Source organism: Orbicella franksi, chromosome 3 (assembly GCF_964199315.1).
Source record: "Orbicella franksi chromosome 3, jaOrbFran1.1, whole genome shotgun sequence".
Classification (NCBI taxonomy): Eukaryota; Metazoa; Cnidaria; class Anthozoa; order Scleractinia; family Merulinidae; genus Orbicella; species Orbicella franksi.
Window position 1 is genome coordinate 19,182,689 of NC_138147.1, and position 23,507 is coordinate 19,206,195.

The 23,507-nt window shown below is 39.3% G+C and overlaps 1 protein-coding gene across 1 annotated transcript; it reads right to left on the reverse strand.

Annotated features, from left to right (window-relative positions):
• Nucleotides 1–1,810: 1,810 nt before the first annotated feature.
• On the reverse strand, nucleotides 1,811–23,403 carry LOC145481652 (uncharacterized). The gene is made up of 15 exons (XM_081460175.1): nucleotides 22,568–23,403; nucleotides 20,108–20,277; nucleotides 19,908–19,964; nucleotides 18,918–18,966; nucleotides 14,501–14,536; nucleotides 14,105–14,169; nucleotides 13,287–13,448; nucleotides 12,164–12,257; nucleotides 11,704–11,764; nucleotides 10,694–11,384; nucleotides 9,232–9,315; nucleotides 8,277–8,334; nucleotides 6,724–6,938; nucleotides 5,810–6,018; nucleotides 1,811–5,189 (listed from the first exon to the last, which is right to left on the reverse strand). The coding sequence occupies exons 1-15, from the start codon at nucleotides 22,707–22,709 to the stop codon at nucleotides 5,000–5,002; spliced, it is 2,283 nt and encodes a 760-aa protein (XP_081316301.1). The 5' UTR covers nucleotides 22,710–23,403; the 3' UTR covers nucleotides 1,811–4,999.
• Nucleotides 23,404–23,507: the final 104 nt, after the last annotated feature.

The following is a 23,507-nucleotide window of genomic DNA, read 5'->3' on the forward strand; positions in this document are numbered from 1 at the left end:
TAACTCTACAACTACCCACCCTAAAACCAGCGAAGCTCCATCTACTGGTTTGTCCACTGGCAATTCGTTTTCTCCTAATCAGCCTTTTTTTCGCATGCAGTCCTTTCATGGACGTCAGCCTCAACCGGCGGACAAGTGCTTTAGCTGCGGACAGAGAGGCCACTGGGCGAATTCTTCCTCTTGCCCAAGCCGTTTTAGAGGAACCGCTGCAGCCGTCCCAAGCAGTAGAAATACGAACTGACGATAATTATCAAGCCGTTTTCCAGAGACTAGGGCAAGATGAGTATAATTTAATTGATTTAGTTAAATATTTAGGAGACTTTGACCCAGTTGAACTTACCGGTAACTTTGCTGAATCATCTGATTCACGTGACAATTGTTCTAGCGCTGAATATCAGGACGAAACGCCTATTGTTAAAGTTAAAGGCAACCTTAAGCTTAATGTAGCTTTTTGGGAGTATATAGGTGCTTCTCGCTTTATTCGGGATACCATTTTAGACGGGTATAAGATTCCTTTCATTTACATCCCACCTTCAGCCCATTTTTCCAATAATCGCTCAGCCATTCAGTATAGCGATTTTGTTGGGCAGGCCATTTCTGATCTCCTGGCCACGGGTTCAGTGGTTGAATGTGAGTCTGCCCCTACTGTCGTTAACCCCTTATCCGTTTCTATACAGTCTTATAGTAAGAAATGGCTTATTTTGGATTTACGGCACCCTAATTATTTTGTTATGAAATCCAAGGTGAAATTCGAAGACGCTAAAACCATGCTTTTTAGCTTTGTCGATAGTTCCCAGAATTGGCTTTTTTCATTCGATATCAAATCTGGTTATCATCATATAGACATTTTTCCGCCGGAGCAAGAGTTTTTAGGTTTTTCCTGGTCTAAGGATGGGTTAATTCACTTTTATAAATTTACTGTTTTACCATTCGGCCTTTCCACTGGCCCTTATATATTTACTAAAGTCATGAGGCCCTTAGTGCGTTATTGGCGCCTTCAGGCTTTCAGAATAGCTGTATATTTGGATGATGCTTTAGGTGTGTGCCCTACATTCGCCGACTGTTGCTCACAGTCCATGGCTGTTAAATCAGATTTGTTCCGTGCTGGTTTTGTGGCGAATACCCAGAAGAGCATCTGGGCTCCAGTTCAGTCTCTTCGCTGATTGGGTTATCGCTGGGATTTAAAGAATAACTTGCTGACTGTGCATGAGGACAAAATTGACAAGTTACTCGTGAGAATCGATTATGCACTCTCCCAGAGTAGTCTACCTGCCAGGCAGCTGGCTTCTGTCACGGGTAGTTTTATTTCCAATATGCTTGTTTTTGGTAATGTTTGCAAACTTATGACTAAGAGTCTTCATAGGGTTCTTGACCGTAGATAAGGGTGGGAGTCTCGAGTTGATTTGGATCCCTGCGCTCGCAAGGAGTTACAGTTCTGGAAGAATAATGTTTCTCATCTCAATTCCAGGTGTTTTGCAGACGCTGTTCGCAGACCCTCTCGTATTGTTTATTCAGATGCTAGCGCTGTTGGATGTGTTCCTTTTATTGCCATTGACGACAAGCCTGTTTCGCACAAAAACTGGGATTCTTTGCAGATGAAACAGAGTTCCACGTGGAGAGAACTCCACTGTGTTAGTTTTTCATTAAAGAGTTTTGCACATCTTCTTTAAGGGTGCTCTGTTAAGTGGTTTACTGATAACCAAGCTATTCCTTTGATCGTCGATTCTGGTAGTATGAAACAGCATTCGCATCAACTCGCGGTTGATACATTTCATACCGCCAGAGAAAACAATATCGCAATTGAGGCTGAGTGGATACCTCGTTCATTAAACGAGAAAGCTGATTACTTGAGCAAGATTGTCGACTGTGATGACTGGACAGTTAAAGATTGTTATTTTCATGCAGTCAACTCTTATTGGGGTCCCTGTTCAGTAGATTGTTTCGCTAGTTACAAAAACCACAAGGTTCACCGATTCTATTCGAAGTTCTTTAATCCCGATTCTTTGGGCGTGGATTCCCTAGCGTTTAGTTGGGTAGGAGAACCCTGTTGGCTGGTGCCACCTGTTTCATTAGTTAAAAATGTCAGCCGCCATGTGTTTTTGTCAATGCAGAGGAATTCTGGTTATTCCTTGTTGGTCTTCAGCTCCCTTTTGGCCCTTTTTGATAGAACGCAAGGGGGTTTTCCGATCATTTGTCATTGATTTTCTCTTTGTTGAGAACAGTAAAGATGTATATCTCCATGGGGCAAATAATAGTTCCCTTTTTGGCTCAGAGAATTTTAGTACCCCAGTGTTTTTCTGCTGCTTGACGGAGCTGTACGGTACAGTGTCCAGTAGAATCTGTTTATGAGACGTCATGTCGCGCGACCACTTGGCCATGTTTTATGACGGACTGCCCGTTCACCATGTGTTAGCCATGGGTGATTAAACTTTTCTGGGCCGTTGGGGCATTGTCGTCTTTGTGCGGGACTGCCCGTTTATTGTTGTGCTGAATGCACCATTTAGGCCACTGGGCCCTCCTTATGTGTTTGGTTGCGTTGCGTTGCATTTGCATTATTTCTATTTGTTCTCGCATTTCTTGTTGTTACTTCCCTTGTTTACAAGGTGCATGTGCGTTTGCCTCAAAGGTTGCCCACTTAAGAGATCCAGAGCTTCGAAAGTTAGCGGAAGGTCTTCCCTTGCGTGCCGCTAAAGCAAAGGCCCCATCAACAACGGAGTGTTATTCAAGAGCCTTTCAAAAATTTAGAGAATGGTCTTCTTGCTTTGAAGAAGTCGTTTGCTTGCCCTCTGATGAGATGTCAGTTGCCCTTTACTTGGAATTTTTGCTGCAGCAGAGTTACCCCTACTCCACACTTGAGTCCGCCTGTTATGGCATAAACTGGGCACACAATTTGTATGGCTTTTCAAGTCCTTGTGATTCAAAATTGGTAAGGACCGTGCTCGAGGCTGCAAAAAGGGAACTTGCAAAACCTGTTCTCAAGAAAGAACCTGTTACTCCCGAAATGATTTTGAGTATATGTAACAGGTTTGCGGGTCCCAATGCTAATCTTTCTGATCTTCGCTTAGCTGCTATTTGCGTTACCGCCTATTCGGCCTTTCTCCGTTACGAGTTAGCTAGCCTTCGTTGTTGTGACGTAAGTTTTTGCGATACATTTGTGAGGATTTATCTATTTAAGAGCAAAACCGATGTCTATAGGGGTGGCGCCCATGTTTTGTTAGCAAAATCAGACTCTGTTTCTTGCCCTTTTCACATGCTTAACAGATACGTCGGTGCCGCTAATTTAGACTTGTCTTTGTGTTCCACGGGTATGAGTTATACCAGAACTGGGGAAATAGTTTTACAAGCGTTTGCGGAATTAGGGTATCCTAAACACTTGTTTGGTTTACACAGTCTAAGAGCAGGAGGTACTTCTGCAGCCGCTAACGCAGGCGTCAGTGATCGACTCTTCAAACGTCACGGCAGATGGAAGACTGATCGAGCCAAGGACGGCTATATTAAGGATAATTTAGAATCTTTACTCTCAGTGTCGAGAAGTTTGCATACTTAGTTTTCTTTGTTCTCTTTCTTTATTTTCGAAAGCGGGCATCAATAAACGAGATGCCCACCCCTGATGCTGTGTTCGTGTTTATTAAGATTAGTTACAAAATATTTTATAATCGTTTCAGGGTGATGAGAGTATAAGCACAATGTCAGTTAATAAAAACCAGTTACATTAACAGAATTTAAAATTGTTCTTGTTTGCCATATAATAAGCATCTTATTAACCGAGCTTAGTCGGTCTGTATGGGAGAATCTTGACGTCGGTCGTGCGTACAGACCTCACTGCGTTCGGTCTGTACCCACGACCTTGGTAAAGATTCTCCCATACAGACCTCCTGTTCGGGTTAATAAGAGCTAATTATTAACCGAGAGTGAAATCTTTACTATCGCTCGGTCAATACGGCAAGGCCGAGGTTTGAGATTTTCCTGTAAAGACCGAACTTTCGAGGGTTAATAGCGGAGCCCCTACCTACTTCTTTAATATTGGACATCCATGTTATGATTAATTGATAGCTGTCAAAACAAGGTATTCACTGACCAGTATTACGTGACCATATCGCGGGCTTAGGTTGGATCCCGGGCTCAAGCCAGGTTATTACTCTTGAGGAGAGGGAGACAGTACAGGCAAAGGCAAAATTTCGGCGCAACTTAAACCGCCCTGATGCGTTGCTGACTTTTCTTCCGACACATTTCTTGCACAATCGTCTCTTGGAAAGTCCCTGATTTATTGCGTACGTAATTTCTACAATCTTGGGTACACTCATTAGGTATGGTTTGTTAAAATTAATGTTTTAACGAGTAACAAATAGTGAAATCACACGCTGAACAATCACATGCTCAAAATTGGTCATTTTTTGCCTTTCTGATCCAGGGGAAAAAATCCTCTTTTCATTTATGGTTAATTATTGTAATCAGGAGCTCCGCTTTTAAGCTTGGTCAAATCTATATATTAAGTTGCTTATTATATGGCTTTTTACTTTGGTTTATTCTCCCGTATCGGCCCGTGGGCATTACGGGAGTCGGAATAATGCCCTACAATTGGCCAATCAGAACGCGCGTTATATCGGCTACAAACACAAACCATAAAATAATGTGATTTAATGCATTTTGCGGAACACTACTCTGTGTTGGTCTGGGAAATTCAGGATAACTCAAGTTGTGTATAGTACCAGAAAATATAATTACATTCACTGTGAAAATGCCTCGATGGTTCAATTCAGGCACACGCTTTAAAAGTATGTTTAAAAAAATAGAACGGCCAATACACAAATTATTACGAATTTGTTTTTACAAGATCAATTTATTCAGTAATGTAATATGGCAAAAAAATCTTATATTTCAAAGTGTGATTTTCTCGTCCACTGTCATATAAAATGCGGGCGCGTGACATCTGATGATCTTTACTCATTGTGTTACAGCCTGACACATTTTCCTCTGATTCAACTCCAATTCGTTTCCATCATTTCGGCTTATGCAGGTAACGCAGAGAAAGATACGTTAAAATCCTGAAAATAGCAACAAACAGGAAAAGCACACCAACATTTTCCCCCACAGTTCTGGAAACGTTCAGCTTTTCTAAGATGTCACTGCCTTCAATAGCGGTCCCATTGTTCCTGCACGCAGCATATGACGAGTCCATTTCTCGACAACTAAACAGAATGCAAGATTTGTTTTTAGTAAAGGCTAAGAACTGAGATGAGGGCTAAAACTTGCAATAGCCTTAAAATAAGCTGACTTTCATTTTACTGATAACTAAAATGTAGCGGGTTACTCTCTGCAGCAGCTGCAACGCCTCTGGTTAGCCCTATCATTCTCACACACCAGTGGTAGCCACGTCAAGCTGACCTCCACCACCTGACCTTTATTTCAGAACAAAAGCTAATACACATAGCAACAAGCTAAAGAATGAAAATAAGGAAAAAGTTTAAGGCTTGTACATTATACTAGCTTTGTATAAAAACTTTAAATCTTCGGGTGGGCGGGAAAGTCAGTAACGGCGGACGCAACAGAAAAACTGCCCGCTCCACAGGTCACATTGTTTATTCCCAAGCCTCCACCGTTGTCTGAGAAGAAACATTTTTCACTTATTTCATTTCACTCAAATAGTGAAAAATTACTCTTATTCAGAGCACTAGGCCTCTTCAGGAAATACGCTTCTACTATGTAAGCTTTCCCTGCCAGACATGTGGTTTTTAGTGGCGAGTTAGTAAATCAGCAGTGAGTAAATAAGTACAGTACACAGACTGTTTTTAAACAACAACAATCTCACCTGAAAGTTGGAGAATTGGAAAATTCGATGCTGAGGGCTGCATCATAAGAATATAACATGTAAGTACCGTATTGAAGCCAAGCTAGCCACGATGGCACGTGCTGCTGAAAAAATCCACCTAACAGCATACCGCCCACGCCATATACTATAGCAACAACAATTGACTTCTTGAAATTCATCACTGTAGCACCGATGCACAAACCTAGAGACTGAACAACAAATCAACGTAACAGAAAGCCATTAACCTGTAAAGCTAGCAGTGTTTCCTCAAGAATTGTCTAAAGACAAGCCCAAAAACGCACGAGGGAGAAAAGAGAATATATTAAGGCAACGATGTCACAACAGTAACAAAGCTGATCATTGGAGGGAGATTGTTGTAAGGTGAACATTATTTCAATGTTGTCATCGAACACCACAGGAAATACACTGTGCTCATTCCATGCAATAATGAGAATATGTATGCATGGTTCAGCGTTAAACAAAATATCGAAATTATCTTAAGAAATGCGCTAAAAATGTTTTTGTTGCCGAATTAACTTTTCAATATATTCATCGAGAACTGATGTATCAAAATAAACAAAGATTATGGATGTAAAATTTTCGTTATGGAAATGCCAGCTTTTGACCGAGGAAATTTAACGATGTGACAACCAGGGAATAAAGATTATGCCAGGATTTCCCATGACACTTAAAAAAAGGAAGTGTTTTGACATAATTTTTAATTCAAAATTTGTCCACTAGTAGAATTTCATCCATAGCGTTTGGCTGCTGATGTAGGGTAGAAACTGACTTTCGTCTGATCTCGCGGTTTATATTTTTACACCAGTTTAAGTGCGCGAATCGCTGTTAAGAAATCCCCGTACCACTGATATTTCATGTTAATTTCATTACCCGTAAACATTCATACATGCTACCTGTCCCGCAACGGCTGTTAACAACAGCAGCAAAAGTTGGCTAAGGAAAGCCTCGCTCCTGTTTAATCCCGTCATCCAATACGCAATGGTGAAGAACATCGCCGGCTGACATATGATGAGAGGTAGTTCACTGCAGAGCTTGGCTAAATAGTATGCTGACAGTCTGTAATACCCAGCCGCTCTCTCTTTATTCACCACTGTTGCTTCATTTGGAACTAAAGATAGCAAACAATTTATAATCAAAATGTTTTGAGGGCTGCAGTGTTTGGTGTTCTTACAAGTGGATTGAGACGGTACGGAGAGATGAAAATAGTTTAACATGAAGCCCCACCGCCAACTTAAGGACGTTCGCGCGAAATTTTCCAGTCGATAATTTTTTTTTATTTTTTTACTGCAGTCAGATAATGAGTTACCTGTGTTATAAATGCAAAACAAAACTACCCTGATTTTTGAAAAATTGGCGAACTTTATTCAGTATGGTCTACAGGGGTTTATATCGAAGGTGAGTCAACGGAGGCCAACGATCTTAGTCATATTTTGTAGAAGTAGGTCTGTTGCTTAAATAATTCCAAATGTTGACAACGTTTTCACAAAACTTAACCCTTCAAGAGGCATTTGAAACCACCGCACAGATAAACGAAGAGCTAAAAATAACGGAATTCGATGGTATATTTTGCCAAAAAATTCAAACTTCTAATCGATAGATTTTCTTCATTTTTTCGCTAAACGTAGAAAATTGGTAGAGAAAATGATCCATCAAAAGGAAAATAGGGGTCACCGAACATCTAGGATCGTTAAATCCAGGCAAAGCTATAGCAATAGCCACCTGCCCTATCATTGTTCATTTTGTTACTTAACGCGCGCATCGATGCATGACGTGGCGTGTGAATTTGCGTGCGCATTAAGGAAGCGCAGAAACAATTAGCGCGATCGTCCTTAATAAGGAAGGATATAATGATCTATTTCAACATGTTGATCACAATTCGATTAGTTTGTTTACCATGACCAGGAAAGATAAGCTTAGTTAAACATAACTTGCAAAGCCATGCAATCTTTTTAGTGAAACCCCATCACCAGCAAAATAGAAAGCAAACAAGTGCCTCGTAACCCAATGAAGGATGTATGGATCTATTTCAACATGCTGATCACAATTCGATTAAAACGAAAAGTGAGTCACAGGACTCGTATTGGAATTAAAAGCACTTGGAGCTAAAATCAAGGGGGTTATAAAAACTGCTGCTGTGGTAACCTTTTTGTTTTACCAACGATTTGCCATTGTTACAGCATCAACTGACAAAAGTGGTGGTACTGATCCTTCAAAAAAGAAGCACTGAAAACTAATGAAAACCATTGTGAACCTCTCTGAAAGAGGACAAGTAAATATCAAGGACTAATTATTAAAAAGTGTTTCAGGTTTTCCAATTTTAGGAGGGGGATATTACTGGAAAATCGTGACAGCAGGAGGAAATGTTTGCAATATAAAATGGCAAGTCAAAACACATTTAAACTACGTGTACATGTATGAAAATCGATGCAAAAGTTTCTAAACTCACATGACATCAGTGCTTGGAAGAGAGGATAAAAAGTTAAATGCATTATAACAAAGAAAATCTGCAAAACATGTAAATATACATCGTTAGGACATTTTACTGAACTGTCAAGAAACAAACGGTAAAGCAAGGACTTAATTCAAATTAACCATTTTGCAATGAAAGATCTTTAATGAGGAATAGATTTAAGTTACAATGTATACATCTCTCGGTTACTTTGCGCGCCTGTGATTGATCAGTTCAAAGCTGTTACGTTTTTCTTGCAAAAAAATGTTTCTTGTGTCATCACCAAGTGTTCTTTACTTTCAAAGCAAGTACAAGTTTACGACTCCCGCCTATTAAGACGTGCTAACGACTTTGAGTATCACTTAACTAGTGGACTAATGCAAATCCTGCATTTTAATTGGCTACGCTACTAGAGGACTATTAGTAATAGTCCTCGAGTAGCGAAATTGGCGCAATCGAGCGTGAAGCTTTCTTTCGTTTTATTCCCAAATAAATATTTCGTCAACTTACATTTGCTTCGCCTCATGGGCTATTGACCCGTAGCCCTTGCTGGCTACGGGTCTAGTTAAACAACGATTCAATTCGAATCGACTCGTTTTGCTTTCGACGCGCATCAGTCATTTAAAGTCGTTCTGTGTGAATAGAAATCGTTTCCCATACCCGTCAAACGCACAGAGAAGAGATATAATAAACATCCTACTAAACTCGTCTACTTTGTCCGTCCTGTAAGTTACGGTCCTCGTTTTTTCCCCTGCGATTCATGGCCCACGCGCTTTGCGCTTCGCTCATAAATCGAAGGGGTAAGAACTCGGTTCGTAACTTACAATACCGACATCGAACGTGGTTAGTAAGAGGTACATGTATGAAGGCTACAAAATCAGACTCGAGAAAGCACAATTAAGTGTAAAAGGAGAAATAACCAATACAATAGAAAGAAGAGTTATTCACTAACCAATGAATATCTGTCCACAATACTCTCCTCTTTGTACGGAAGCTGAAACCATATCAGTCCTGCTACCACGGCGAGAAGTGAGTTCTGAAATAAACGCAATGCACATTCTGACAATTGTGGAGGCGCGGTGGCCTCATGGTTAGTGCGCTAGACTCCGGATCAAGCGGTCCAAGTTCGAGCCCTGGCCGGGGACATTACGTTGTGTTCTTGGGCAAGACACTTTACCCTCACAGTGCCTCTCCCCACCGAATGCTGAATGCTGGGCGAACTGAATGCTGGGGGTAACCCAGCGATGGCCTAGCATCCCATCCAGGGGGGAGAAAAAATACTCCCAGTCGCCCCATGCCACGGAACCTCGGGTAAGCTCCGGCCTGATGGGCCACTTGGCTCGTACGCAGACTTCACTTTTACCATATGACAATAAAATATCATTTTGGGCATTTTTGATTTTTCGCCACGGCATGCATGTTTGTCTGGGACGAAGTTGAGGAATTCGTCCCCCCGGGGTGCAATTGCGACAGTACAAATCGGCAAAGACGAGGTTTTACCGCGTACCATAGCTGAAAACTTATGGTGTACTGTATATCTACAGATATATCCGGCAAAGTCACCAAAAGAAATCAACTTTTACACTCATCAGGGTAATCACACACCAACAACAAACACAACCTGTGACATGTTGGCTTAAAGTCCCCAAATGCCGTGACTGTGGACAGAAATGACTAGCAGCTGTCTCTTTTTAATGCATCGTTAAGTAGGTAACGTACCTTGGCCCTCAAGCAAACGTAAAGTGCCGCTGCATTAGCTGCAAGTTACAGTCATTACATGTATAATTTAACATTATGTGAATATACATTATGACATTGTGACATTCGACAATATGTGAATATATATCTAACCGTTTCATTACAAGATTTCAGCTGTGGCTCAAAATTGTCAACTTGTCGGCATTTCCCTGGATAATTTTCAGATTAAACCTTTTTCTCACCACTTTTCTACAAAAACAAGAGATTAAAACAACATCCGATGGAAAATCGAGCAATTTCAGGTTTTCGTGGACAAAAATCTGGTACCAGAATAATTTTAAGTATTTTAGAGTCATTTTTACATGTTCTTAAAGCTAAATACAAAAATGATTGCCTGAAATAACACCGAAAACAATTTCCCATGGGAACAAGAGAAATAAATTTCAAAGTTCAGAGAACTTGTGCAAACACAGGCAAAATTTCATCATCAGTTTCATTTCACCAGTACTTCCAAGTGTTTCATACGAAGTTCAACATTCGTTTTCGACGTTTGGTGTTGCCAGAAATGATTTTTTTTTTTTGAGAAGACATTTAAAACAGTCGTACAGAAGTTTGCAATACGATGTAAATAATCTTGGTACTGGGTTTTTGTCCACTTGTTACTCGAACTTTTGGTGGATTCCGTCTTAATCTCTTGCCCAAAACTAATCACTCACCTGAATTATGTCTAGCTTAGACAGAATATCTGGCCTGGACTGCTTGAACGACCTCTGCAACAGAACTGTGAACTGTGTCCAGAAACTAGTGGCCCATGATGTGGAGATGTCGCTGTACAAGGCTGATTGATCTTCATCGTCATCATGATAATGGATGTCGACTTTGGAGTAATCCCGTGATGTAGTACGCTGGTAAGTGACAACAGCCACATTGAAGTCTGCAGAGGACAACCGAACCTCCGTGTGAACTGGGGGAAGTGCATCCGTAGACTTAGTGTCATTAAATGAACTTCTCACACTTTTCCACAATGACTTGGATGGTGGATGTTTCTGAGTTGCAATCAAGGGATTGGAGCTCTCATTTTCATCTGCAAGTTCACTTACGGAGGGTACATGCCCATTAGGAGCTTCCATGTCATCTAGTATGGGGCTCTTCAAGTTTTCTTCATCGTCAGGAACATTAGAGGTATCATCAACTAACTCTGTGGTAGAAGAGCTTGATGAATCATCTTCTGTCTCTTTTTCTTTATCAGCCAATGTGTCTGCACTTTTGTTGCCTGGTTCACGTGCTGTATCCTGAGTGTTTTCCAGCTGATCCTTTCCATTGTTCTCTGGAGTAGGGTTTGGAGTCTCAAGTCTTCCTGGTCCATGCTCAGTGGACATTGCTGAGAACTTTTTATGTCGTTTGTGTCTGCAATAAAAAATTGACGTTTCTACATAAAAAATGTTAATAATGGTTCTTACGATACCCAAAATCACAGTCTTAACAAAATAGCTTCAATGTGTCAATTTCACTCTGTGTTGGCAGCTATTAATATAGTTTCTTCAACGTTTTTGTTGTTTGTTTGCTTTTTTGGGGTATACCCCCAATACGAGATCACCCGTAGTGTTACTATGTCAGAGAATACACGATTTCATAACAGGTTCGCCGATGATCGTGTGTTCGAGTTGTCTTGTTTTTAATTTTGTTTTGTTGTTCTCTGTCATGGTTTGTAAATCTTTAAACTGACCTGTCAGCCCAGCCTTTCACAATCCTTTCCTGTACTTCCTCTCCTTCAGTCACCTTTTCCACTGATGAGTATAGAAAAAGTAACAACTCAAAACATGTGTGTCACTGTCACGCTATTATACATGTATGAACTGATTATGCCAGAATAAGGGAAAGGGACCAAGAGAAGCGAAGTCTGCAAGACAACACTGACTAGATCTCTGATATTCTTTAACTCTCTTTGGATTGATATCAACTTATTGCTACGACCACATCAGAATTACGTGAATGCCCTTAATAACGTACACGAGTACATGTACATCAGGGACAAGGAACCATTAGTACACGCACAACTAATGCATTGTACATTGAACCTTAGTTATTGCATTATAACTGTATTTTGCACATCAGAAATTATGTTCCTTTGTCTTCTAGAAATACATTGTGCATCCACTATCAGAATACATGGCAGGAGTACTTACAAATAAAGTCTGCTGGGTTGAAGTGAGCATCGCAGACTAGGCCAATACTCTCAAAGAAATTCAGCACTTTGCCAGCCTCCCCATAATAAGCTACCTGTTATTTAAAAAAAAAAGTAATCCACATAAATAACTGAATAACAAATTATCTGATCGTGAATTACATGTACTCCCACTACAGTGTAACACCCTTTTCGACGTCTGTTGCACCGGCCCAACGAAAAATGATTGCCTGGAATTATATAATTTACTAAGAAACACATGTAGAAATTATGTGACTGAGCAATAGCAACTCGATCGAGTGGAAGTCGTGAAGGAAGAGAAATGTGTGGTTAATAATATTCTCCAGCCCTAAATAAGATAGTAGCGTTTTGTTCCTCTCGAGTAAGCAGAAACGGACATTATTTGCATCGACAGGCATGCATAATAAAGCTCTTATCACAATAGCATGTGTTCTGATTGGTAGTGTAGTCCTGTTGTGCAAGGCTACTTTAATTTTAAACATACATGTAGTCATAAAGTGTCTCTGCATTTCAACTTTGAACAGCTTCAGATCAGTTTACATAAAATTAGTCTCTCAGATACACCCTTTTTTATATATAAGAACGCCTAATTTTGGAGCTGGGGCTGAAAGTTCTTATATTTTTGGGCGATTTGAGGCTGAAAACGTTCGTGAGATGTTCTTAAATATACATGGTATACCGGTATCACCTAATGACTTTAATGTTGTGGAAGTTATTTTGGAACAGATATGAATAAGAACTGCTGATTATTACAAACCGAGATGTGTACTTACGTATTTGGGTTAATTTACATTTTTTTTTTTTGTTACCTTTATTTTATCCTTGTCATTTAAAATACAGATAAGCAAAATAAAAACGTTCTTAATCGACTCTCAGCCTGAGGAATGTTCTTAACACGTCCTTAAAATGTTGGTTAATCTCAGCCTCAACGTTCTTATAAAAAAAAGTTCTTATAAAAAAGAGTGTATTTGTATTGGCTTCACTATGTAGTACAAGTGTCATTTTCTTTTAATTTCTCTCGCATAATTGATGAACATAACTTAAGGTTAAACAGTTCCATGTTCACTAATGTACAAACCTTAACAGCTCCGCTGAACCCTTACCTGTCCTCCACACAGCAGAAGAACCTTGTCAAACATGTAAAAGATCTGACTTGAAGGCTGGTGGATCGTGGTCACCACTGTCTTCTTTTCTCTCGCTGCATAGTTCTTCAGAGTTTTAACAAGGTTCAAGGCATTACTGGAGTCTAACCCTGATGTCGGTTCCTGACCAAAATATCAGCATTTAAAAAAATATAAGTCAACAGAATCACTGAACGTCAGTAATGTTGTATATGAGTTGAACTGTGACAGGCATGTACCTGCAGGAATTGATGTACAGCATAGAAGTAGGAATAATTTTTTTTTTTTCTCATAATGCATATAATTATAAAACAGCACAGATATTACATATACAATAAATATATATCTCTTACTAACCGAGGTCGAGGTCCGAACTGTGAGTTACGGACCAAGTTTTTTCCCTTCGATTTATGGCCCGCGCGCTTCGCGGATTCATACTACATAAGATATATTACGGACCGAGAAGACGAGGTTAGTAAGATATTTATTATATCTCTAATGTGTGTCTGACGGTTTCTGACAGCTTCAAATTCCTAACGCATCTCGAACCCTGAGCAAAACGAGTCAATTTGAATCCGTTGTTAAGTCGATAGGACATTTTAATACACAATTTAAAGTAAAAGAAAGCTTAAAACTTTTATTTGCTATAAAAGTTAACAACTCTTGGCGAGAAATCACAAAACATATTGGCAACATAAACAGTAGAATACGGCCCGCTAAATTGACCAATCACTGCGCGCGTAGTGACTGAGAGGTATAATAATGTACATTAATTTATGTCATATACAGTATAAACTTACGTCAAGGAAAATCAAGGAAGGATTTGTTATCAGTTCAGAACCAATGTTTGCTCTTTTTTTCTCCCCTGTATAGAAAAGACAAGAAACATTCTTCTTTGCACTGTAATATAACCAGACTTAATTACTGTTAGGTTCGACAACAACTGTCTCCTTGAAATATTAGGATTTTAAACTTCTAAACATCATCAACTGAAAAGGTTAAGAAGAGAGGAACCTTTTAAAAACATATCAATATTAATGGTGATTATGTAAGCATTGACTTTGATACTCTGATATACATCTCTGTATGTCCATGTACGCCCATGTACAGGTGCATGTGAGCATGCTTATCAAATACAGACTGATTTCAAGTATTTTTAATGCATTGACTAACAATCAAACAAATAATTTTAATACCTCCAGATAATCCTCTTTCAAAAGAGTTCCCAATTTCTGAAACATTAAAAGATATAATTTTGTATATATAAATACATCTTATCAACTACACATAAACTAATATATATTTAATATTCAATAATTTATTATAACCCACAATGTGATTAGTTTTCGTGTTACAGCAGTAATGCGAACAAAACGAACTGTCGAAGGAATTACACTAACCAATAACTCTAGTGGGAATTAAAAAATCTCAACCTGCCAACGTTTGAAACCTGTGGCACTTTGTAGCAGTATGATTGGCCATTTGAAACAGAAGCGATCAGAAGTTCTCAAAAAGTTGTAAAAGCTAATAAAAAACTTCCTCTGTGGCAACGGTAAGGTGCATTATAACACTGTAAGCTCAACTGATATAACAGTTTTTTAGCTTGTTTGATTGTTCTTCTATTGTCTCACTGAACTAATGCATTTAATTGCTACTTTAGACAAAAACCCTGTACATGTTTGAACCTCTACTCATGAATGTTTTGTTGCAGACATTACATCTGGACACTATCACTTTACAACACACAAAGACTTCAGAAACTCATTAACTTTGGATTTTGAAGATGGCAGACTCCACAAAGAACATGGTCATGTGAAAATGTGAAGGAAATGTCACAAGTGTCACTACATCTCCCCTCCACTTAGCTTGAGAGTCCTATAATCCTGAACATCTATTGTCCAATGTTCAATGTTTTTAAACAAACTACAGTGTAGTCCTTAAGGTAAGGTTGACTGCAAGTGTGAAGGATGTTTTTAAGTACTGGTAGTGGACAAGACAAAGTCCTTCATCCAGGCCAGGACTTGCCTTGCTTGAATGGGCTGCAGGGAAGCAGATAGACTAGAACTTGTTGCAGAGGGTTCACATGAAAGTTCTAGGTTGATCGCTGGTGGGCTTTGAAGAGCGACGTTGGCCTTGCTCACCCTCTTCCTGCGTATGGTGGATTTCTGTGCAAAGTTCTGGCTGGATAAACTTTTTCATATGGCCTATGTTGCACTTGATGTTTCCTTCTTGATCTTGTATCAGGACTGCAATACCTATCTTCTTGCCCACTTTGTATTGCACTGGCTCAAAGTTTGGCAATAGTTTGATCTCTTGTTCAGCTTTTGTTGAAGAGTATCTGGTTTCTTTCCACAATGTCACTGCACCGTGCTGAGCTCTTGCTTTACTATATACTCTCCTTTAGTCTGAGCTTCCATGACCAGTGATCCTAGCCTGTCATGCAGAGCTGTGACTCTGGGTAGCTATAGTTCTTAGACATCTTCCCATCGACAGTTTCTAAAGCTGCTGACAATCCAGTCACCATATGGTCTGTAGTTCAGTAGTGAAAGGCGGGGAAGTCCTTGCCCTCCAATTGAGGGTCTCTCAATATCCGTATCAGTAAGGTCTCATAACAGCAATCAACTTTGTCATTGCTCTGCAGCCAGTATGGGGTGCCTTCAGGCTTTTAGCCAGGATTTGAAAAGTGGGTACCCAAAATGTGCTGTAGGGCCTGCTCGAATGAGCAATTTATAAGGCAACATATGGAAAATAAAACAATTTTCTTTAAAAAGTGGCCGTCCAAAGGAGGCCTAGACACCCATCTGGCTAAAAATGCACTATTCCCTGATGGTCTAGGAAGCCTACAAACTGTATAGTGGTAAGTGTTAGCCCATTGTCACTGCGAACACTCAGGGTAAGCAGTGTGTGAAACATCCCCTTCATGGTTTTTACTAATTTGTACTGCATCCGTCTTTGTTATGAGAACAACTTCGGTTGGGCAGAAGTAGCTGTCTACTATAAAGGGCGATGGCAATGTGGTCACCCCATGGGACATTGGGAAGAGTGTTGGATCTGATGGGTCTGGTTTTCCTTCTTGGGCCAACTGGATCGCATGCTTCTATAAACTGCCAAACTTAATTATCCATGGTGGGTTACCACAACTTTTCACTAGGCCTTAGTCAGTGCATTTTCAGAGGCTTTCTGGCAAAATGATATGATTCCCTCTGTAGACAAGTTGGACTAGGACCCAAAGCTCTTCTGCAAAGGCTTTAGACATGGTGCCTGATATTGTAACTGGTCCAATTCCCCGAAGAAACAGCTTTGCCTAGCAGGTGTAGGGTGAGGTCTTTCTCTGCTGGACATTCAACCTCTTGCGGTGTACTTGCTACTGGAACTGTTTCAGAAGCTATGCAAAAGGCATATTCTCCGGTTTCAGTTACATCATGATACTCAGCTAGACCTATGGGGAGATGGCCCAGAGGCATCTGCTGAGTTCCCTTTGCTGGGAATGTGCTTGACTATCTAACAAAACTGTTGAAGATATACCCTAGGACTCGACAAGTTGGTCTAGGAACCAAAGCTCTTCTGCCATGTCTTTAGACATGGAGCCAGATAACTGGTCCAATTCCCTGAAGTAACAGCTTTGCCTAGCAAGTGTAGGGTGAGGTCTTTCTCTGCTGCTTGTTCAACATTTTGAGGTGTATGTGCTGCTGGAACTGCTTCAGCTGCTATGCTAAAGGCATACATGCATTCTCTGGTTTCAGCTGGACATAAATATTATACTGAGAGTCAGCTTAGGGCATCTGCAGAGTTCTCTTTGCTGGGAATGTGCTTGACTATATAGTGAAATTGTTGGAGGTACAATAACCACCTTTCAACACTTGCTGGTGGGGGTGTACTTTTGGCACTCAACAAGGTTAGCAGCAGCCTGTGATCTGTGTATATCTCAAAGAAAGACCAAGACATGGATAGAGAAAGGATTTCTAACAAGCCCATCACACTGCCAGTGCTTTCCTTTCAAACTGGGTGTACATTTTCTCAGTGTTACTCAGTTTACAGCTGGCATTGTAGATTGGTCTGTACAAACCATTGTCATCTTCTTGTTTTTCTAAAACTGCATGTGTCAAGGTCAACAGGTGAGGCATCTGTTACTAGGCATGTCTTCTGTATTTTTGTTGAAATACGCCATGACAGGGCATGTTGTTGATAAGTTCAAAAGCCTCTCCTTCATTAGTACCCTACCTCCAGGGGTTTGTGCATGAGATCCCATGAGGGCCTTAAAATGGTTGAAAACCACAGGATAAATCTGGCCCAGAAATGGGCAGATCCCAGAAAGCTTAGCACATCAAATTGGTTTTCAGGTCTGGGGGCGATAACAATGACTTTAAGGGCCCATTAACCGATCTTTTTGAGCCGTTGCTAAGGAAAATTTATGCGCATCTATATATAACCTCATCATTTTTAGTTAGTTCAAAGTTATTTCATGTGTTTTAACTTTTTCATGATCAGTAACACTAGTGATGACGTCATCAGGCCACGCCCATGGTCATGTGACTAATACTGAAAAACCGCAAAGACTCCCAGGCAAATTACTTTATCGGGATTTTTTTCATTGATTTAATATTTTCATTTAAATCCTCATTACACTACACATAGATTGTTTCATTTTCAAAAGGTCAGATTTTAAGAGCATTTCAAAATATTAAAAAGTCTGTAATTTTCCAAAAAAAGCATGATTTTGAAAAACGAATGCATAGCTATCTTTCCAACATTGGCTTTGATCGAAATCCGTCAAAAAAGGCTGGATTTAATGAAAAACCATGCTTCCTTTAGCATTTAAAGAAACCGGAAGTGCACCCGGTATATATTGGAAGTTACCCTATCAGCGCGTGTGCAAGTTACACTACCAGCGGATACCAGTAAGACAGTAAGATCAAAGAAAGCCACACAGAGTTAGTTTTTCTCTTGCTATTGCTCTTGTTTTTCTGTCTTTTTCTTATTTTGTCTTTGCTTGTACTTTTTTTACTTTGCATTTTGTGAAACACAAAGTAAAACATCTAAAATGTAAGCAAATTTGCAAGTTATTGACTTGTTTTTATTTTCCGTGCTCAGGCTGACGTAAGTAACCAGAAGCGAAATTTCACTCCTTAGCAACGCGCGCGAGCGCACGCATAAATCGGTTAATGGGCCCTTAACTCTCTTCTTGGATACCTACAATCCCTCACCTGTAGGTAATTTCCCCATATACACTATGATTGTAGCTCAAATTACACGCTTGTCATAATTCTGGGTCCAGCCATTCTCTTCTCCAAAGTTAGGGTCTTGTTCCTTCTCTTTGCACCCAACTACGGTCAGTTGGTTGGTTGGTCGGTCGGTCGGTCAATTGATTGATTGATTTTAACATGAATTTAATTTTGACTACAACATTAGACACATGACATCTAGCTGGACACAGGACATCTATTCCACACCGCAAAATACAGTCTATATGGCATGGGATTTTATAGCAGGCATGCCTATATATATCTATGCAATGTTATAATGTATGTTTACATACTGTTTTTATTTATGTTGGTGTGCCATTTTACAATATTCTTATATTTTTTACAAACAATAATTGATATGTTTACTCACTTGTGTCCAAACATTTCCTGACATCCAGGTTGTCAACAATCTCATCAACCTAAAGCATTAAGAGGCACTGGTTTAAGGAGAAATGTTGAATATAAAATTCTGTAGATCTAATTAATAAATAATTATCAGTGCAATGACGAGCAATAAAAAAACAAATCCAACAGAAAATATATACAAGTCATATGTTACTGTGGATGTATGCCTTTGATCCTCAGAGATTTTTTTCAGAACTCTGAAAAAGGGTACCAGTAATAACTATATTATACTTCTTATGAAGAAACTGAAATTGACTGGCGAGCTTGTGCCGGCATGCAAGCAAGTAGACGTACTTGATTAAGCATGTTGGAACAATCAACTTATACAGGGAACCTTAATTAGCTGGTCAGTGTTTCATGCACCTGACGAGAGAGGACCAGCAGGCCCTTTCAAAACAGTTCTGTTAAGTGCTATGTTATAAGTTATCCTCTCCTGTATCCAGTCATGTAATTATAAATATAGCCCCACTACTGTAGAGCACTTTGGAACTAATTTATTAATGTGTATATCATACTCATATTCTTCAAAATACAGTGCCATACACAAAATATGCATGCAAGAACTACATTGTACGTAATACATGTATGCATAGATCTACAGATCTATCTATAGTAAAATCCATCAATATTTTTGCTTGTGCACGATTGGTCTAAACACATCACATGACTGGATATTCCCCAGCTAAAACTGGTGAAGATCCGAGAATATTCCCTAATTTTGCAAAACTGCGTGTATTGCAAAAAAGATTTGAAGGACAATAAACACAATAGCCTCCATTTGGCCCAAAAATATGCTCGGATATTTGTCCTTGGACATTATCTGTTCTTCGAAGCTCACAGTTTTCCTCAAGCATAAACTGTTCCCTTCTTGGAACAGATAATGTCCACGGACAAATATCCTAGCATCTTTTTGCACCAAATGGAGACTATTGTTTATATACAGTTTGCAATTTACCTTTTGTAACTTTTCAGCCTTTGATAAGGTATCAGGTAGACGGAGCATTGCAGAACACTATAAACAAAAGGACTGCAATTAAATTATATAATTGACATACTGTCCATATGATGTAAAATGCATCAGATATTCAGTAAAAGAGCATTAGAAGATATTTATCTGTGAAAGATGTCTCTGTCAGTAATTTGTGACATGCTTACCGTAAGAGTTTCCCGAAGAGTAAGATTTGCAAAGAAAATGTCTTCTTGTAAAACATAACAAATCTTCTTTTTCAGTTTCTTGTTTATTTTTGTTCCATTGAGAAGTATTTCACCATCTTCTGGGGACAATCTTCCAGCAAGAATGTTAAGCAATGTTGTTTTACCAGAACCTTAAACAAGACAATGACAATAAATAGAAAGTCAGCAGTGAGTACTAGAATATCCGGGAGTCTCCAAGATACAGAGTGGATCTCCCAGCCTTCCGAGCTGGTCACTAAATCTCACAGACAATACGAATGAATACCAATAAATTACAGACATATTTTAGCCACTTTTTGGCATTTTGGGGGGGAGCATTTTGGATATTCAATGCAATGATTTTTGGGGGTCTAACTGCCGGAGCTCCACTTAGAGTCAAAAAAGGCAAGGTAAAATTGGTGATCTGCCAGAATTTGATTTTTTTAGGTTGGCATCTCTGAAAATGGTATAATTCTACAAAAAGAAAAAAAAGAAAACCTCGCTTCTACACCAGAGGCGGACAACCAAGTTATGATGTAGTATGAGCTAAAGAGCCTGCGCATATTTATTTCCCTAATGTTCCCAAAAACATCTCAAAAGATATGTACATACAAAAGTCATGTATGTATCGACTGAGCATAGACCAATATAATCAGTTATAGTATCAGTCTCAAGATGCACTCAGCTGCAGTGATACCTTAAAAGTAGCCATGATTCATTTATGTAAATTTATGTAAAATAAAATACACTTTAAAACATTTTTACAATTTATTAAAAACAAAAGATGAACTTCACCATTGTTCATTTTCAGAACACACCAATTGAAAGCTCTACCTCATAAATGCACGACCCACAGCAGTGCTTTTTTGCACACCTTAACGCATGAACAGAATACACAGACTTTTCACTAGTGGTAGTAAAATCAATAACTCTGTGGAAACTTAAAGTGTTTGAAAATAACCCAAGTAATTTTCTCCCTGCACATTGAAGCACTCAAGCCCTAGATAAGAAATGTGGGACCAAAGATTAAGCAAAGAAAGTATCTCTGACCTCAGTGTAGCCTGAGCTGCAGCATAAACAGGGATGGGGTATAGTAGGGTAGACAAAAAAGCAAGGAAGAAGGAGAATGAGGGAAAGATTTCTCAGTCTTCCATGCTACCCATGTTATCCCCGGCCTAGGCAGGATTTGAATCACCTCAGATTTAGTTCTCAGCTGCTTTATATCTTCTGTTCCTGTGTTGGCATGGTTGGTGGACATTTGCACTGCATACAAATTTATGTTCATGTATAACATGTAATAATATTATGCTTAGAAGTACAATGTCATGTAAATGCAGCTCGAGTCTGCAATTGTAATGAGTATCTACATTCGTGATTGTAAAGTTTATAAAATAGGCTTAATTAAGACAAAATATGATGGGAAATTTCAAAGTTCAGAGAAATTGTACTAACACAGGTAAAATTTCATCATCAGTTTCATTTCACCAGTACTTTCAAGTTTTTCATATGCACTTCAAAATTTGTTTTTGACATTGTGTTATTTTGGTGTTGTTAGAAATAATTTCTTTTGAGAAGATATTCAAAGCAGTTGCAGAGAAGTTTCCAATACGATGTAAATAATCTTGGTACAAAGTTTTTGCCCGCTTGTTACTTGAACTTGTGGTGGATTTATCTTACAGGAGTTTAGTTGAATCAAGTGGGCACTCTTACTGGTTGATTTCAGTGGTCACCGGGCAATGACAACAATTACTTAACAATAATTATTATTGGATGAGGTTGAGCAAAATATCACGATTGGACAGTGGAGAGCAGATCAATTATTTGCCTCAGTCTTCGGCGTCAGCAAATAATTGATCTGCAAGAGCGAGACACTGACAAAAAACGATATTTTGCAATAACTGAGTTCAATAACTATTTTATCGCTCGATCACCAAATTTGTTTTCTTATTTACATCACTCTTTGACAATTCAATTCTGAGAAGCAATCTGCCATTTTTCACCAGAGATCAAGGTTACAATTACGTATGAGCTGAATATGGTACTATGCATGAGCAGACCATTATTTGTATTGTAAGCAGTTATTTGAAGGTCACGTGGTCGGCTCTCAGCCAATGAAAAGGAAGAAAAAAATGCATTGAATGATAAGTAGGGGTCTTTGTCTTCTTCGTGCCTTATTACTTTACAATAAACTCCAGCTATCTAGTAACAAAACACTTTAAAATTACTAGTCCCTTGGGAAACAGTTGGAAAACCAAATAAACTAACTGTTTCCCTCATGACCATTAATTAAGTGTAAATTATAGCCCTTGCAGTTATTATGGCGAAGAAGGAACCAAAACCTCATTGGCAAGACTAATTTAATGACTCTGACATTTTCGCTCTTTATAATTAAATTTTTTGGTAAATGAGAAGAAGGAACAGAGTACAGGACAATGCACTTACCACTGGGCCCCATTACAGCCAACATTTCACCAGGGTGAACTTTCCCGCTCACATTTTGAAGAATTTGTCGATCATCGATCTTCACACCAAGATTACTAAAAGAAAGGAAAATTGATACATTCTCTTCCACGTCCCCACTCATTATGGTGTTATTTAGCTTCTGGAACGATCAACGTTAACGATAAACTACTGACTGAGGCAGCCGTCAAGCGGGACTGATCCAACAAAGCCTCTACTCCAAGTATAAGTAGTTGACATGTAATCCTCTTTAAATGCATATTTCTCATTGGTTCCTTTCAATGCATGAACCAATCGAAATGCATTTACTTTACGTAGCTTTACGTGACCCGTAACTTGTTTCGTGAAATCGATTTGCCGGAAATGTCGTCGTGATGGTGCAACAAATTCTGTACCAAACAAACTTGCTGAAAGATACTCGGAAGATATTCCATTCTTACGACTTGCAATCGACATCTTCTAGTTATTCGGTGAGACCTACACTTTCCCGCTGGTGTACCTAAAACTTCGAATAAATTGACCGTGAGAATCTGGGCGGAGAAAGTAATTACATGTAACGCAGGCATATGAGAACGGACACCTGGCATGAACTGAGCACAAGCGTTCTTTTCTTATGCCTATGTCGGTGTTATTGTAATGAAACAAAGGACGACCAGAATAAAACTAAGAGACGTTTGCTCAGAGAAATCTTCATCACAACTGACTACGAATATTTAAGTAGACTCAACCAGCGAACAAACTGCAAAAAGGTTATTTGCTTGACCCCGGTTGGCACACACAAAAAATTTCAGTTCAGTATTGAGTTTTGTTCGCCCTTTACGTAGGGAGTTAGTGATTTTTGACCCATGACACATGACACGCTCTCCTCCAATCGAAAAACGTACTTCAGTACATCGCACAAAAAATCCACAGATCGTTGTTA